The 16,704-nt window shown below is 48.2% G+C and overlaps 1 protein-coding gene across 5 annotated transcripts in view; it reads right to left on the bottom strand.

Annotated features, from left to right (window-relative positions):
- Nucleotides 1-6,954, bottom strand: part of TTC12 (tetratricopeptide repeat domain 12) — a 42,775-nt gene extending 35,821 nt beyond the window's left edge. For 2 of the 5 annotated variants that reach the window (XM_025893915.2, XM_025893916.2), the window contains exons 1-2: nucleotides 6,903-6,954; nucleotides 5,330-5,402 (exon numbers count right to left, since the gene is read on the bottom strand). In XM_025893915.2, the coding sequence (XP_025749700.1) occupies nucleotides 5,330-5,387 (58 nt within the window). In that variant the 5' untranslated portion in view covers nucleotides 5,388-5,402; nucleotides 6,903-6,954. Of the gene's footprint in view, nucleotides 1-5,329; nucleotides 5,403-6,650; nucleotides 6,674-6,799; nucleotides 6,871-6,902 lie in introns of those variants that run through there. The other 3 variants (XM_073903760.1, XM_073903759.1, XM_073903761.1) reach the window with 3 other exon arrangements.
- Nucleotides 6,955-16,704: the final 9,750 nt, after the last annotated feature.

The raw sequence follows: 16,704 nt of genomic DNA, 5'->3' as shown, positions 1-16,704 counted from the left end.
GTGGGGTGAGGGGCAGAGGGAGAAGCAGACTCCCCGCTGAGCAGGGAGCCTGACGTGGGATTCGATCCTGGGACTTTGAGATCATGACCTGAGCTGAAGGCCGATGGTCAACCGACTGAACCACCCAGGCACCCCCCTTCCCTATTCTTAAAGAAGGTTCTGAATGGAAAGCAAAAGCTAAAGCTATTAGAACCAATGAGAAAAAAAAATTAAAAACAGGATTTGTTTTGCCTGGAAGAAGCTGCAGGAGAATTTTACTGTGGCCTTCAAATCACAGTTTCAAGCTACTTATTTAATCCAACAACAATTTATGGAGAGCTTATTCCGAGTTAGATATTATGCAGAATGCTATAGATAACAAGGATGAATAAAAGAGACACTGATTTTTGAAGAGCTTCCAATCTTGTGTAGGAGAAAAACAGGTACATTTAGGCCGCCCAGAGGTCACCAAACAGCCCTTAAAGCGATCCTGCCCTCAGTTCACTGCCCGCTCAGCTGAGACCCCACGATCCATCCTGTCTACGTGCTGAACCCCCTTGCCCTGCCACCCCACCTGCCACACAGAACTCCAACTCCAAACCCAACTCCCCACTTCTCTAGGCCTTTATGACAGATGTGGAGGACTGATAAAGATAGATGGACACCAGGGAGAACTGGTCCTAACTCAACTGGCTGGTCGATGGTACCCAGCAATCCTGTTAGCCTCGTATGATTCAGACACCAAATCTAATGCGTGTTTTTCCCCCACACCACCCTGCAATTCTGAGACCCCCTGGGTGTCCCACAATTCAACGCAATTCTGACACCATTGCCCTGAGATAGTGTCAGATCCCACAAGTTAAGGCCTGAGTCCTATGAGACTGCCCACTCCCCACCCCCCAATTCACACGCTAGTCCAGGCTGTCTGTGCTTCTGACCTCATGGCTAAATCAGAGGGTCCTACAACCTCCTCCTCCTCCTCTGGTTTGATTAATTGGCTAGAGTGGCTCACAGAACTCAGAGAAACATTTTACTTAGGAGATCATCAGTGTATTATAAGAGGACATAACTCAGGAAGAGCCAAATGGAAGGGATGTATAGGGCATGGTATGTGGGAAGGGGGCACGGAGATCCCAGGCCCTCTGAGCGCACCCCTCTGCCAGAATCTACAACTTGGAAGCTCTCTGATCCTGGTCCTTTTGCGGTTTTAGGGAAGCATCATTACATAGGTCTGATTTAAAAAAATTATTGGCCATTGGCGATCAATTCAACTTCCGGCCCCTCTCCCTTTCCCAGGGGGTTGAAACTTTATCACAGGGTTGGTTCCCTGGCAACCAGCCCCAATCTTCAGGTTCCAAAAGTCACTCATCAACATAAGCGCAGGTGTGATTGAAAGGGGTATGTTATGAATATAAAGATGCCTTTATCTGTCTGATCACTTAGACGTTCCAAGGGTTTGGGGAGCTCTTTGCCAGGCACAGGGACAAAGAACAAGTATTAATTTCTTACTATAAATCACAGCATTACACCCAAACAAGTCATCCTATCCTTCTCCCACGGACTTTAAAAAACTGCCTCCAACCAAAGGAGCCCTGGTGCACTGTCGGTGGGAATGCAAATTGGTACAGCTACTGTGGAAAACAGTTTAGAGGTTCTTCAAAAAATCAAAACCAGAATTACCATATGATCCAGTAATTCTACTACTGGGTATTTCCCCAAAGAAAACAAGAACTAATTTGAAAAGATATATGCAGCCTTGTGTTTCTTGCAGCCTCATCTACAATAGCCAGATGTGGACTATCACTCAGCCACAAAAAAAGAACGAGATCTCGCCATCTGCAACAGCGTGATGGAGCTGGAGTGTACAACGCTAAGCGAAACCTGTCAGAGAAAGACAAATACCATATGACTTGGTTCATGTGGAATTCAAGAAACAAACGGAACAAAGAAAAAAGGAGACAAACAAAAAACCAGACTCTCAAGGACACACGACGAACTGGTGGTCGCCCTCCTACTTCCCTGGCCATTGCTTTTGGTCTCCTTCGCTTGTTCCTGCTCTCCCTGTCCTGCCTACCTTCTCGACTGTGTGAGTCCCCAGGTTGTGCCTGAGCCGTCTGTTCTTTTTCTGGACCATTCCCCCAGGTAGTCCTGTTCTCTCCCATGGTTCTAAATGCCATTTATATGCCAGGGCCTCCTAAATGGACATCCCCAGCCCTATTCTCTCCTAGGCTCGGACTCGCAAAGCCAACTGCCCTCCGAACGTCCTCACTGCGATGTCTTGCTCGCCAATCCTGCCCTGCCCGTCTTCTTTCCCCTGAGACTGCTCCTCCCCCAAACGTCCCCTCTCGCAGCAGATGGTGCACCCACTGCCAAGTTTGGGCATTCGACCCCAAACTTTCAGGACTCATTCTTGAGTCTTCGTTCTCCCTCTGTCCTCGCAGCCATCAAACTCTCAAGCTTGCCAAGTAAATCCTAAATATATCTCAAGTCCGTTTACTCGTGCCCATTTCTGCTGCTACAGCAGCAGGCCCAGCCTGTCTCTTTTCCCTGGAGCGCCGGGACCGCCTGCCGGCGGGGCTGCCAGCGTCTGTTCTCCTGTCCCCTCCAGGTCCTCGGCCCGACGTCCATGCCGTGGTCAGAGCGGCTCTTCTAAGGTGGAAATCTGATCACGTCCCTGCGCTGAGTCACCCCTCCAACTGCTCGCAGGGCAGACATGAATTCCCCACTGTGGCTTCCAAGGTCTTCCCTGATCCAGCCTTTCTTGACTCACATGGGACCCTTCTCTCTGTGATCTCTTCTCTCCAGCCGTACAGAGCTTTCTATGCTTCCAGGTTCTTAAAAGCACCATGTTCTCGAACTCCCGGCGTTCCTACCTACTTTCTCCCCACTTAGAATCTTCCCTTGCCCTCCCCCCAGTGCCCAACTCTTACTCACACTTCAGATTTTTTGCTTAAATCTCCTATTTCAGGGAAGCCTTAAACAACTCCTGTAAAGGACTGTAGTGTGGTCCCCACCCCATTCACACGCTGATGCCCTAGCCCACCCCCCCGCAGTGTGACTGTCCTGGCAGAGAGCCTTTAAAGGCATAATTAAGGGTAAATGAGGTCATCAGGATGGGGCCCTAAACCAACTGGACCGTCCGTGGTCCTTGTAAGAAGAGCAAGAGACCCCAGGGATGTGTACACGCAGAGCACAGACCACGTGGGGACACAGTGGGAAGGCAGTGGGCCTCCAAGCCAAGAGGAAAGGCCTCGGGAGAAATCAAACCTGCCCACGCCCGGATCCTGCACTTCCAGAACCGTGGAAAGGAAATTTCTGCTGCTTAGTGGTATGTTGTTACAGCAACCCAACCAGACCAACACAACTTGTAACCTGAGTGAGTGTCTCTTGTACTTTGCAAATCTCTCTTCGTATCACATGTCACACTGGAGATTAGTTGTTTTGTATCTGTCCTCCGCACTGGGCTGTAGACACCAGGAGGAAACCTAAGTCTTGGTTATTGTTACTGCAGTCTCCAGAGCCTAGCACAACTAGATACATGGCAAGAGCCCAGGAAATGAGTACCTAGAACCTATACACGGGGCTACACAAATTTAAACTAATTATAAATGAAATGCAATGAGAAACTCAGTTCCTGGGTAGCACCAGCCACCTTTCAAAGGCTCACGGCTGCGTGCAGTTACCGGTGGTCACAGCGGCCAGTGTAGCCTGCAGGGCATTTCCAGCACCACAGAGAGTTCTATGGGCCAGTACTGGTATAAATGGCACCCAGAGGAACTCTGAGCCTGAATGAAAGTGAGCCAGGTAAAGAAAGACGGGTAGGCAGAGAGAACAACAAAGGCAGCGTGCAGAGCGTGAACCATCGGGGGACGTGTGGGCAACTAGAAGCAGTCTGCTGCCGTTCGCTGAGTGTGAGGTAGGGAGAGGCGAGGGGTAAGGACAAGGTCAGGGGAGGACTTAAGTCCTGAGGAGAGCTTGAAGTTTATTGTGGCTGCAGAGAGGATCCAAGCAGAGAAATGTCTGGGTCAGATTTGCATTTTAGATACATTACTCTGTGGGGAGCGTAAGCCTGGAGGCAGCAACAACAATCAGGGGGTTGTTGAAATTGTCTGGGTCGGAGAACCAGAACAAAGGGAGGGGCGGGGAGGACAGAGCCGGAGAGGAGCTAAACTTGACGGCTGATTGAATGTAGGCTGAGAGCTGGCAGGAGTCCAGGGTGACTTGGAAACTTCCAGCCCGTGGTACCACCCCCAAGACTAGCCTGGAGGGGAAGGCAGGAGAAGCAGGCTTTACTGGGGAGGAAGACGGGGTGGAGCAATGATCAACTGGCTTTTGGACCCACGGAGTCTGCGGTGTCCGTGGGGTACAACGGAGAGTACAGCGGCCAGAGTCTGGGGCTCTGCAAAGAAGGCTGGGCGGCCAACAGGGATGTGGGGGTGGTGAGTAAACAGGCTGTAGGAAACATCACGTGCCTGGACTACACGCCCTGAAGAGGAAGGTGAGCGGCAGGCTGGCCAAGGCCGGAAGTCCGCAGAACAACATTCAGGGATGGGGCGGGGTGGGGGGTGGGGGCTGTGGATGGACACAGGGAACAGGTTGTGGATGTGTCTTGTATCAAGTGACCCCAACTATTTTTAAAACGATTTTAATTCTTTGGACCCATACAGCCTGCTGCAAGGAGCAATTTCAACATATTTCTATTTGATGTGTAAGGTTGGTTTGATTGTTGGTTTGTTTGTTTCCATCACCACACAAGCTCCCTGAAGTCTGAATAGGAAAGCAGCTGCTTTGGAATCTCTTGAATGGGATTTGTGTGAACAGAGGATGTCCTCTGAGATCCCACCTGTCTGAGCTGGGGAAGGAGGGGTCTTCCTGCCTAGAGGTGGAGAGACAGGATCATGACAACCATGAACCGTCCATGTAATTCGACCCTGAGGGAAAGCCATTTGATTTTGCCTTTGCAGCTCCAAATCAGAAATGGCTCTGCCCTAAGACGAGGGATTCCACGCTGATCAGTGAGGTTCCTAAATGATCTCGAAGGGAACAGCTAGGCTCTTTTGACCTGAATTCTACATGGAAGGGGATAAAATATGGAGGAGAGCTGTCAGCCTCAATTCCAACCAGAATGTTAACGGCTTCCCCGATACCAATTAGCAGCCACAAAATACCACCCCAGGCTCTAATATTACTTGCTTCTCAATAACCTTTCTGCTTAATTTCAATTACATTTTCTCTTAGAGTCATAAACCTATCAGGCAGCCCAGGAACTAACTTAGAGTGATCATTTCTCTCCAGTCACTCCACCTCGCAAGCGTAGAATTTAATTTGTTTATGATTTACTGGTACTTACTGATTTCATCCACATTTTTAAGAAATTTCTGCAAATCTTTCTCGTGATCGTCAGCCATTGTCAACCAGAATACCTGGGGGAGGCAGCATAAGTGATGAAAATTAGTAATAATAAAACACTAAGCAGAATTTGTCAGGCTCATTAGCCTTCTAAAACTAAGAGCCAAGTGATTATTTTTAAGATGGATTTGTGTTCGTAAATGTCACGAATAACAGCAGGGTGATCTATTTCACTCTGACTGCTGTTAAGGCCAAGGGATACTCATCATTTGTGGTGATGCTTCTGGCAGGCTGTCAGCCCTCCCTCCACTGGGAGAACTGCTCTGCAAAATGTTCCTCCAAAGCCAACATCCACCGCTGTGATTCAGGGACCTGGAGTAAAGGAGGCCAGGAGGACAGAAGCTGACAGGCTGGCAGGAATGGAGGAGGGCACCAACGCTTGACTTTGATCATGATAGGCCCGCCCAGCCAGAAGCCTGGATCTGGCTGTGTGACTGGTCACCAGGAGCCGGAGAATTTGCATTTAACTGTTCAAACTTGTTTAAAATATAAGCCTCTGGCTTGTTTCTGAGGAGTGAAGAGGAGCTAAACATTGACTGAAGGGATCAGAACTTGATGAAACTGTGCACCGGCCTCTCTTCTCCTCTCCAGGCACTTTAGGTTTATTACTTCTCAGTGGTTTGTGAGTAATCAGGCCTCACGGTATACCCAGGGGTTCCCGAAGTTCACCCATAGGCCATAAAAAACCATGCGAAAACTCATTAAATATACAGACTCCTCAGCTTTAGCGCCAAAGCTTCTCGGTCAACCTGCCAGGGTGCCCGGGGAAGGGACAGTTTTAAAACTCTCTTGGGGGTTATTCTGATTGACGGCTAGGTTTAGTAGTAGTGCAGTCGTGTAAGCACCTCTAACTGGAAATTTGAACTCTGCCACAAACAAGGTGGGAGTTATTGGACTCCGAGACTCTACTAGTTACAACAAGCTGTGTGACCTCAGCTAAGGTCACCAACCTCTCTGCGCCTAACTCATTCTACGGAAATGGTAATACGAACCGAGAGGGCTCCCTGGGGGTTAACTGAAAGCACCAGGCACGCAGTGTGGTAAATGCGAGGCACCCTTATCTACAAAACGGGGGTGGGAACGTGTGGCTTAACTAAATGAGCGATAGGGTACCTTCCAGCTCTAACATATTAAGGCTCCCGCGGAACTGAGGCCTAGTGAAGCGAGCTGACTTGCCCAAGTTTGCCGGGGCAGAGGGAAGGCTCAGCACTGGCCCCGGCAGGCGCAGGGGTATAAGGAGGCGCGCCCCGCGCCGAACCCACCGCGAGACAAGGGACCAGCTCGCCTGGACTCCCCGCCCCGCCCGGCGCAGAGGGGCGGGGCCGACGGCACCGTTGCCCGGCAACAGTGCACTCCGCAGCGTCCGCCGGTTCCCGTGCCCAAAGCGGAGGACCCAGCCCGCGGCCGATACCGTCCCATCTGGTGGGGCGCACACCAGCGTCCTCTCCTCCGCGCTAACGGCCAGATCAGGACCACATCCCAGGGCAGACCCCGGGCCACCCCGCCACACTGACCTGACACGCCCAGGGTCGGACAGGAAATGGCGGCTGTGGGCGGGCAGTGACTGACCGGGGGCGTGACCAATGGTGGGGCGTGGCCAAGGATCGGGGCGGGGCTAGGGCTGGGAGTGGGCGGGGCCCCGAAGCTCAGGTTCTGGAGCTGGCGCGCCGCCGCTAGTTCTTGGCGGAGCTGGGGCCCGGGCCAAGGATGGGGAGCAGAAGCTCAGAGTGACCCGCGCTGGTCCCTGAGTCAGCACCAGGTTTTCGCCTCTTTCTAATAAGGAGGGGGTATCACTCCCATTAGCTTACTATCCCTGTCCCAAAAAGGGGACAACCTTCAGTGTCCTTGGGAGAGACAGGCTTGGGTATGAATCCGGTTTTGCTTATTGGTAAATGTGAGATCTTCGGAGAGTTATGTAACCCTCTGATCTTCAGTTTCCTCATTTATAAACTGAAGTAATGGCACATAAGGTTTATGGTTAAAGTGCCAGGCATCTAGTCAGTAGGAACACGTGGTGGTTTTTATCCAGGGAATCATAAGATTTGGAGCAGAATGAGACGGTGGACACGTGCACACTTTGAATACAGGCACACAGTTTTAAAGAGATTACAGTCTGGGGCGCCTGGGTGGCTCAGATGGTTAAGCGTCTGCCTTCGGCTCAGGTCATGATCCCAGGGTCCTGGGATCGAGTCCCGCATCGGGCTCCCTGCTCCTTGGGAGCCTGCTTCTCCCTCTGCTTCTCTCTCTCTCCCTCTGTCTCTCATGAATAAATAAAAAAGAAAAATCTAAGAGATTACAGTCTGTTTTTTTAAAACATAAGTTCAGCGTTGTGTGCTGGGTTAAAAGGGGAGAAAAGCAGGTTTGGGGGAAAGTTCCGACTTGAGCTTAAGCTGATGTTCAGAAACACTTGGGACTTCTTGGCAAATTAGTGAGTGTGTTTCAGAAGCCTGTTTGGTTGGGGCTGAGGAGCCCCTGGGGTTAAAACTTACCAGGAGGGGAGAGGGGTCCAGGCATGGCTGGCTAGATCCAACATTGGTTGAGTACAGTCTGTGGACTCTGTCCTATGGGCTAGAGCTAGAGAACAGGGGGCTGCTTGACTGAGATCTCCAGAATGGTACACATCACTCCTGCCTGGGGACGCCCCGAGTGGAGTAGAGCACGAAGGGGCCACGTCGTTCTCTTGGCAGCTGAGCAGGGGCAGCTGCAGTCGGGTCCTTCAGCATATATGTCAGCTGCAGCAGGAGGCAGTGGGACCTGGGGGACCCAGGAGTATAGGCACAGCAGCTGTCCCCAGGGACTGAGATCGCTCCTGAGAAGTAGAGTGGAGGTGTCTGGCAGAGCAGGGTGGCTGACACCAGCCACACCCTGGAAATTCTCCGAAAGACCTGGGTTATTTACAGTGACCACAGTGACCTGTGGGAACGGATGGAGACAAGAACCAGTGACAGGTTACCGCTATTAGTATCACCCTGTTTTCCCCTCAGGCTGAGAGCTCTTGAGCACACACAGGCATAATCTCCAACCTCAGGCTCCTTTTGTCACTTTGCGGCTGACATTCTTAATTCCAAATCACTTCTATTCCACTGCTCTTCATCACACTCCTGTCCTGGACTCCAGAGGGGGCCTGCCCACCACATTCATGTGTCAGTTGTGGGCGGTCTACTGTGTGCCAGCTGCTGTGGAAAGCCCCCCGGGTGCACTTGACAAATGACAAATATTTATCACGTGTTGAATGATCAGGGGCTCTAGAACCAGTCTGCATGTGCTCAAATCTCAGCTCTTCACTTCTTAGCCTCTGTTAAAATACTGTTAAGCACCTCCCATGCACATTTACTGAGCTAGGTGCTGGAGAGCTTTCTCTCTTCCCTACTTCTATGACTAGCTGTGTGACCTTGGCAAGGTACTTAATCTCTCCATGTCATAGTTTCCTCACCTGAAAAAAATGAGGACGTTAAGTAGTATCGATCTTCCAGGACTGCTGTGAGAAGCACATGAGTTAATACAGGAGGAGTGTCTAGACAATGCATGCAGCATCAGGAAATGTTATTAACTGTTATTACTACTGCTATGATTTATATGCATTAGACCAGAGGTTCAGAACCTGGACCATGCATAAGAATTACCTGGGGATCTTGTTAAGTTGCAGATTTGGATTCAGCGGGACTGGGTTCTGAGATTTTGCAGTGATGCCTCTCTGTGGACTGTGGGCCACACGGATTAGCACATGAATAATCTTTTCTTTATGTTAGAAGTTATTTTTATAGTTGGGAGTTATTTTTTTTTTCTTCTTGGAGTCCTATTTCCATTTGACAACCCCCCCCACATACTCAGAATACTACCCTAATAGAGGATATTTTTATGTTTGAATGTCTTTTACTGACCACCTCATCCTAATTCTCTGCCACAGAAATATCAACAAGCATTGTTGGAGTGTTTGCTTTACCCACAAGTCAGGGACACAGCCCCTGTCCTCAGTGAATTCACCGTCCAGGGAGGAAGGTAGATGCATAAACACGTTATTACAGAGCGGGGTGATAGGCACAGTGAAGGTCTAGTGCTTACGGAGGAAGGACGAGGAGGAAAGGGAAATGAAAGCCCCGTAGGCATAGGAATTTACATGGTCCATGTGGAAGCTGAGCATGTGTGCAATGCTCTAGGCAGAGCAAACATTTAGAGGCAGGAAGCATTGTGCCATGGGTGAGAAAACAAAAGTTTAAGGCAAGAGTGGTGAGAGATGAGCCAGAGAAATGGGTATGGCCCAGGATCTCGAGGAGGGAAGCCATAGGGAGAGTGGGAGGCAAGGAGGAGCCCAGGCGAGAGCCGGGCAGAGTGCCCGGGCAGGAGAGATGCCAAAGAGAGGGCGAGTGCCTACATGGGTCTCAGGGAGCCAAGACCTTGCTCCAAGCCCCAGCCCTCTGATCCAACTGGGTACCTGGGCTGTGGATCTCTTGGGAGTAGGAATTTTGTTTTATTTTGTCTTAATGTTCCCAGCATCCTGGCACTTAGTTGGAGCTAAATTTAGATTTGCCGAATAAGTGAGCTAATTTCTTGCTCTGTGTGGAGGAAGATTGGAGAAAGGCTCCAGTCTAAGTTATTCCGGATTGGGGAAGGGATGAGTACTCAGTTTCTCTGCATCAGCCTTCCCAGAGAGGTCCATTTTGGAGGACAAACATTGTTACAGTAACAAAATATGTTTTAGGGTAAATCTACTTGACAGATTGATCACTTTAAAATGTCAGAGGTCTTAGTAAGTCCTGGGTAGTCACTGGGCTGTCTGCAAAGATTCCGGTATTCCTTCTCCCAGGCACATGGTAGGATCTCACTTCCCTGTGACCAGGTGATTTGCCTTGTTCAGTGCTGTGTGGGAAGAAATGAAGGGGGCAGAAGCCTTTAAGAGCCAGTGTGTGACTCACAATATATAGCCAACCCTTTCCCTGCCCCAGCAACCCGGTAGTGGAGGCTGTATCTGCTTGAGCCTGAGTGGGGAGACATGGACCAGAGATGTCTATCTACCTCTGATGGACATGTAGCATGAGTGAGCAATATACCTTTTTTGTTTTAATCCACACAAATTGTGGACTTGTTTGTTAGGCAGCATGAGACAGACTTTCATGTCTAATACCACCACTCAGACTCTTGCAGTTCACTTGCTACAGTGACAAAATCTAGGGACCGTGGACATGAGCGTGCATAGATTATAATCGTTGTGACTTATGTTTTAAGCGTCAGTATCTGCATTTTCATACACGTCCAAACATGCAGAGGAGAAGAGATGTTTAAATCGTGTGTGAGTCACATTTCAAATTTATTCCTCCTAGAGAACCTTTATGAATCACACTTTCCCAATGGCTACTTCCACCCACCCTAAGTCCCTTGTGTGGTACACAAGTTTTACTTTTTCTTTATGTCCTCATAAAAATTGGAGAACATTTGGCCACCTTCCACCATATAGTGTATCAGAGACTTGGAGATTATTGTAAGTTGTCTCTTTTCTCTGCTTTTCCTTTTGTGTAAATGATTCTAGCTTTTTGCTTTTTTTCATCAATCATACTTTGTAAGCTCAGGAGAGATAAGAAAAAAATTCCCCCTCCCCCCAAGGACAGCCTCATGTGGAATAAAGGGATCATGCGTTTGTCTGCTGGAAGTATAGGGTGCAGACAAGGTCAGCCCGGAGCCAGGAGCTGCACTGTGAAGCTGTCCTGTTGGACAGAACCCCTCATGTAGATGCTGGGACCACGGTTCCTTTGGTAGCTTTGGCCTCAGGTTTTAGCAGGGGAGGAAGCTGATGGAATTCGGCACTGTTTCTTCCCTCCCTGAAGGGAATTCAGAAATCACATTTGATATTCCCCCCCCCCCACATATGTCCTTTCATTAAAAAGAAAAGACTAGCTAACGTGTTTGCTCCTTGGTCTTACCCTTTTCTCTTTCAGTGCCTACCTGAATATGGATGAAGAAATGATTTCAAGATCTAGTCACAGATTTCGTCTGTGTGTCCACAGAGGGCGAGAGTCTTGCCCGGGGTGTCTGTGTGTAATTAACGATGCCACAGTTATTAACAACAACAGCAATGGCAACCGCGTGACCGTGACCGGCCTCACTCAGTGGCTGTGCGCCAGGCGTCGCGTTCAATCCTTTCCTTGCATCAGCGAACTTCAGTCTCTCAACAGCCTGGCAAGGTCTTACTTACTCCCATTTCACAGATAAGGAAATGCAGCCAGGGAGGTGGGACTCACCAGAACGCAAGTCAAGATGTGAACCCTGGTCTGAGTGCCCCCCAGCTCCCTCTCCCCATCTCACCACACTGCCCCAAGGATCACCCTTCCCGGAGAGCTCTGTCTTCAACTGCTGAGGTCCGCGGCCCTCCTGGGAGCCTCAGGCCCTAGCTCTGCCTCCTGGATGTTCCTTCACACCTCCCTACAGGAGGCTCTGTCTGCTCCATGGGCTGGTCCAACCGTCCAGACGTGAGGGGGGCATCTCACCTACAGCCAGAGGGCCGTGTCGCCTACTCCAGCAAAAACAGGGTGAGTCCTCTGCCTGGAAAGGGAAGGGGCGTCAGGCACTTAGCACCGGGTGGAACCCGGGGCCTCCCCGCTCCGCCTAGTGTGAAACAGCACTGCCACCGTGTGGGCAGACTGGCTATGCTGGGGCAACCACGGAGGCTGAGAAAGTCAGGGACCCGGCCACTTAACCCAGCGGCCAGGCATTTAGTTAATGTTTGCCGAGTACCTCCTATGTGTCATGGACTTGGCTAGGTCCTTCTATTAATGCTGCCGCTGCTGAGTTTCCTTCTCTGGATGGCGAATTAAATGATGGCGACCATCAAGGCTCTAGTGAATGTTTGCGTTTATTCCTCATTTACGCGGGGCGCTTCCGTCTGGGTGTGATTCGTGCCCCTCGGAAATTATAAAGAGACGTCAGCTTTGGGCAGTGGGATTTCCTTTGCCGCCAAGGTTTTGGGGACACGAGGGCACACGGAGGAATGTAGGACTTAGGGTCACTTACTGTCCTAATACAGGCTCCATCTCAATTGTTAGGAAAGAGCGGAGATATGCATTTCTACCACGTGCCTTTGCCTCTCTTCGTATTAACAGGTAGTTAGTGTACTAAAAGTCTATCCTAGAAACTTAGAAAATAGAGAAAAACAGAAAATTATGCCTGCCCTCTTTATGCCGACGCTATCACTACTAGTATTTTGATGTATTTCCTCTCTGCCTTTTTTTCTGCATTTTTTTGCAATGACGTAACCACGCTTATATTTGATTTTTTTGTTTTACTTTATTGTACAGCATGGCATCATCGTAATGATAATAGTTGATCCATTTCGAGCACCATGATGTCCCAGGCTCTTTACTAGAGTCTTTGAATGTCATCTTATGAAGCCATATAGCAATCTTAGGAGACGGTATTATTATCCCTCTTTTAATAGACAAGACAACTGAGGCTCGGACGGGGTCCCTACATCTCTTGCTTCTCATAAGTCTGTGCCAGACCGCGGCATCGTTTGAGTAATGCTCATTTAATACCTGCATTGCCTTCCATGCGTCCATGCGCTGTGCTGTACCTGACTCCTTGCCCTCCTTTCAGATCTTTAGGTGCTGCTAATCTTTTTTTTTTTTTTTTTTTTTTTTTTTTTTTGCTGATGTAAATATTCTTCCACAAGCCTCTCTAAAAAGAACTTTTTATATATCTAGGATTAATTTCTTAGGGTGGCTTTTCAGAAGTGGGTTTCTCAATCAAAAGTTTGAACTTTTTATGGCTGTGGATATTTTTGAATTGCCTTTCAGTGGGGTTGCACACATTTGTACACATTAGCCCTGTAACCAGAAGTGTATAGAAATGCGAATTGCACAGCATCCTCACCAGCACTGAGTGTTGCTTTTTTTTTTTTTTTCCACTCTAAAAGATGATGGGGGCATCTGGCTGGCTCAGGGAGTAGAGTGTAGGACTCTTGATCTCAGGTCAGAAGTTTGAGCCCCACGTTGAAGTAAGAGTTCACTGGGAAGAAAGAAAAGATGATAAATGGTCTGATAAAGAAATCTGTGAAACGTGGATTGTTTTGAATGTCTTTCATCATTTTACTTCTCACCACTGTGCTGGCACTTCCTGTTTCCTTTGCATTCTGAGAACATCTCTACTATCGTGGATCCTTATAGATCAGAGGTTCTTAACCTGGGGTCCAGGGACTCTCCCAGGGGGTGTGTGGATAACATTGAGGGAGTCTGTGAACTTGTTTGGGAAAAAAAAGTCTTTATTTTTATAAACTTGTCACTGAGGTAGCGCTCCTTCCATCCCATCATGAATGCAGGCAACAAACCGTAGTAGTGTCAACGGGAGCTGCAATATTGTTTATACTCAGCAACACTTGGAAATTACAGTGGTTACTAGGCATGCGACTTAGAACGTGTGTTTGGATGTGTTGATAAACAAACACATTTGTTACCACATCACACATTTGTTTATAAAATATTTTGATAATTACATTTCAATATCATTGTTTTCCTTTGTAATCCTATGGGTTTTTTTTAAATAAATACATTAAAAATTGTAAAATGCTATTCTGAGAAGAGATCCAGAGGCTTCACTTGACTACTGGTGGGGTCATAGCAAAAATAAAGTTGAAAATTCCTGTCCTACAAATTTTCATTATAGAAGAATTCCAAATAATTACATACTACAGCTCCAGGGAGAAGTCAGTTTCTCTCCCCTGCGTGTTCATTGGACTCAGTGATTCACTTCTCAAGAACAGCATATAGAAAGGGAAATAGTCACTTCACAGTTGAGAAACCGTCAGACACCTCCTTATCCAAGTGACCAAGTTCAACCTAACCAGTGACAAGTCATGTTGATGTCTGCATCCATGATATGATACAATGACAAGGGCAAGGGCACTTCGTCTCTGTGACATTCTCTCCTCTCAGTCCATAACCCAGATCTAGCCATGAGCAAACACCAGACAACCCAGATTCAGGGACATTCTCCCGAATACCCAATCAGTATTCTTCAAAAGGGTCAAGGTCATGGAAACCAAGGAAAGACTGACTAGAGGAGCCTCAGGAGACAGACTAAATGCAACATGCCCTTCTCAGCCACTTGCACTGCTGAGGCGGACAAGGTGTGATGGTCGTGGTACATCTCATGCCAACAAGCAACGAGGTACTAAAAAACCACGGGGTCATGTGCGAAAGATACAGAAGCCAGCTTGAATGGGTTCTCACTGAGTGTCCAGACAAAGGACAATTTGAGCATCAAGATAAATAATGAGAGTAACAACCCACTGAATGAAATAGAAAACGATTAGTTTACACAGTTACAAATAAAGGATAACTCAATGAAAAGTTTGCTAGGCATGGGGTATTTACAAATTTAAAAACCTCCCCGTATACAAAGCCCTCAATTAATGATGTTTACTACAACAATGGACAAATGCTTATTAACTACAAAGGGGAAAAGAGGAACTTTACAGTGGAGAGGCTTGGCAGACATCACCTTAATTAAGTGATCAGAGTGGACGTCCTCAGATACAGTGGAATGGAAATTGTATGCCACCTTACGGGATGTGGTGAGAAAAACCCATTACCACCTCTGTGATATCCCTAATCAAAGAGGCATTGCCTGACTTGAGTTGTAAGAAAATTTCAAACAAACCAAAATCAAGGGATATCTTACAAAAGAAATGGTCTGTACCCTTCAAAAAGATCAAGGTCATGGGGCATAATAAAGGATAGATCTTCTGGATTGAAAAAGACAAGGGTCATCATGAAGCTAAATGAAATGTGGATTCCTGGAGTAAATGGTGGGCACACAAAAATGATTTTCCTTTTGCTTTAAAGATCATTAGTGAAACAACTGGAGAAATTTGAATAAGGACCACAGATTGAATAATAGTGTTGTATCAGTGTTACTTTCTTGATTTTGACTTTGATTGTGGTTAGGTAGGGGAGGGAAGGTCCTTGATTGTATGAAATAGTAAAATACTTGCAGATGATGGGACATCGGGCCAGAAACAAATGGTTCAGTAAAAAGAATGTTCTTTGTACTGTACTCACTGCTTTTGAGTAAGTTTATGATAATGACCGGGAGGAGCTGTGGCTATTTTTTGGCCATTTTTTTTTTCGATCCAATAGAATATGGCTATTTTTTTCCAGTCTACCCCCAATGCCCAACATAGAACCCTTGTTTCCAACCCTCAATATGCTTCTCCGTCTCTCAGAAAATGGCCCCAGACATCTGCCCTCTTGCTTAAGGCAAAAACCCCTTTGTGTCAAACGCTCCCTCTTACCCACCAGCAAGTCCTACCAAGTCTAGCTCCAAAGCAGATCTTGAACCTGTTCCCTTTCCTTTGCTGGTACTCCCTCCCACCCTGAGCCACCACCTTCGTGGGGCTGCGAAGGAGCTGTCTGTGGGAGGCTGCTACGTCTGTGTATCTGCCGGTGGCAGGGGCCTGAGGCTGTGGCTGATCGGAAGAATGCTGATGGGCAGCTACCCTTGAGTGGAGTTGGGAGGAGATGTACCGGAACTCACTGAGGCCCTGGGCATTTGTCCATCAGTGCACGGGACCGCACAAGGTCCATGAGAAAGTAATGCACACAGCATTACTCTTCTTTTGGCCAACTCTGGTTGGAACGGTCCAAGGAAGGGAGTTCTGGGAAATGCTGTCCCCGGTGTAACCACGTCGACAAGGCACATCTCCATCCCTGACCACCCAACCTAAAGTGGCCATTTCATTCGATGCGTGGCGCTCATTGCTAGTTGCTCTTGTCTAATCTGTTCACTGTGGCATTCTCCGCTCCCAAGCTATCTCAGGACAGCATGGCTCTTGTCTGTCCTCAGCACGGACAATGGGGAGTGGCACATGGTGCGGAATAAATGCCCCCCCCTTAGACTTATACAATTCCTATTTTTGGATCTGTTGCTTATAACACCCTGCTTTCCACATGCTAATTTATTTTATGAAATAAGAATTAATAAAATTCCTTTGAGTTTGAGTAAAAAACAAACAAACAAACCCTCCCACCCAAATAGACTTAAGTAAAGGGAAATACATTGGTTTGTGGAGTAGAAAAGTCCAGAGACTCTGTCAGGCATAGCTGAATCCAGGGGTCTCAAGTGCCGCTGAGATTTGTTCTGCTTCTCGTGTGTTGGTTTCAATCTTAGGCAGTCTTGCCCCCCAGGGTGGCACCTGAAGACTTCCCTTCTCATGGGTTCAGTGAGAATAGAGCTGCTTTTTGCCAGTAGTTTCGATAAAAGTCCTGGGAGTAGAAGGGGAATTCCCCTCCCACCTCCCAAAGATGGAGGTGCCGTTGAGAACAGAAAGGA

The sequence above is a fragment of the Callorhinus ursinus genome, unplaced genomic scaffold, assembly GCF_003265705.2.
Source record: "Callorhinus ursinus isolate GAN/ISIS: 27379988/994484 unplaced genomic scaffold, GSC_fseal_2.0 scaffold19, whole genome shotgun sequence".
Taxonomy (NCBI): Eukaryota; Metazoa; Chordata; class Mammalia; order Carnivora; family Otariidae; genus Callorhinus; species Callorhinus ursinus.
The sequence above is the reverse complement of the archived record's forward strand: the minus strand, read 5'-3'. Positions and strand labels throughout refer to the sequence as shown.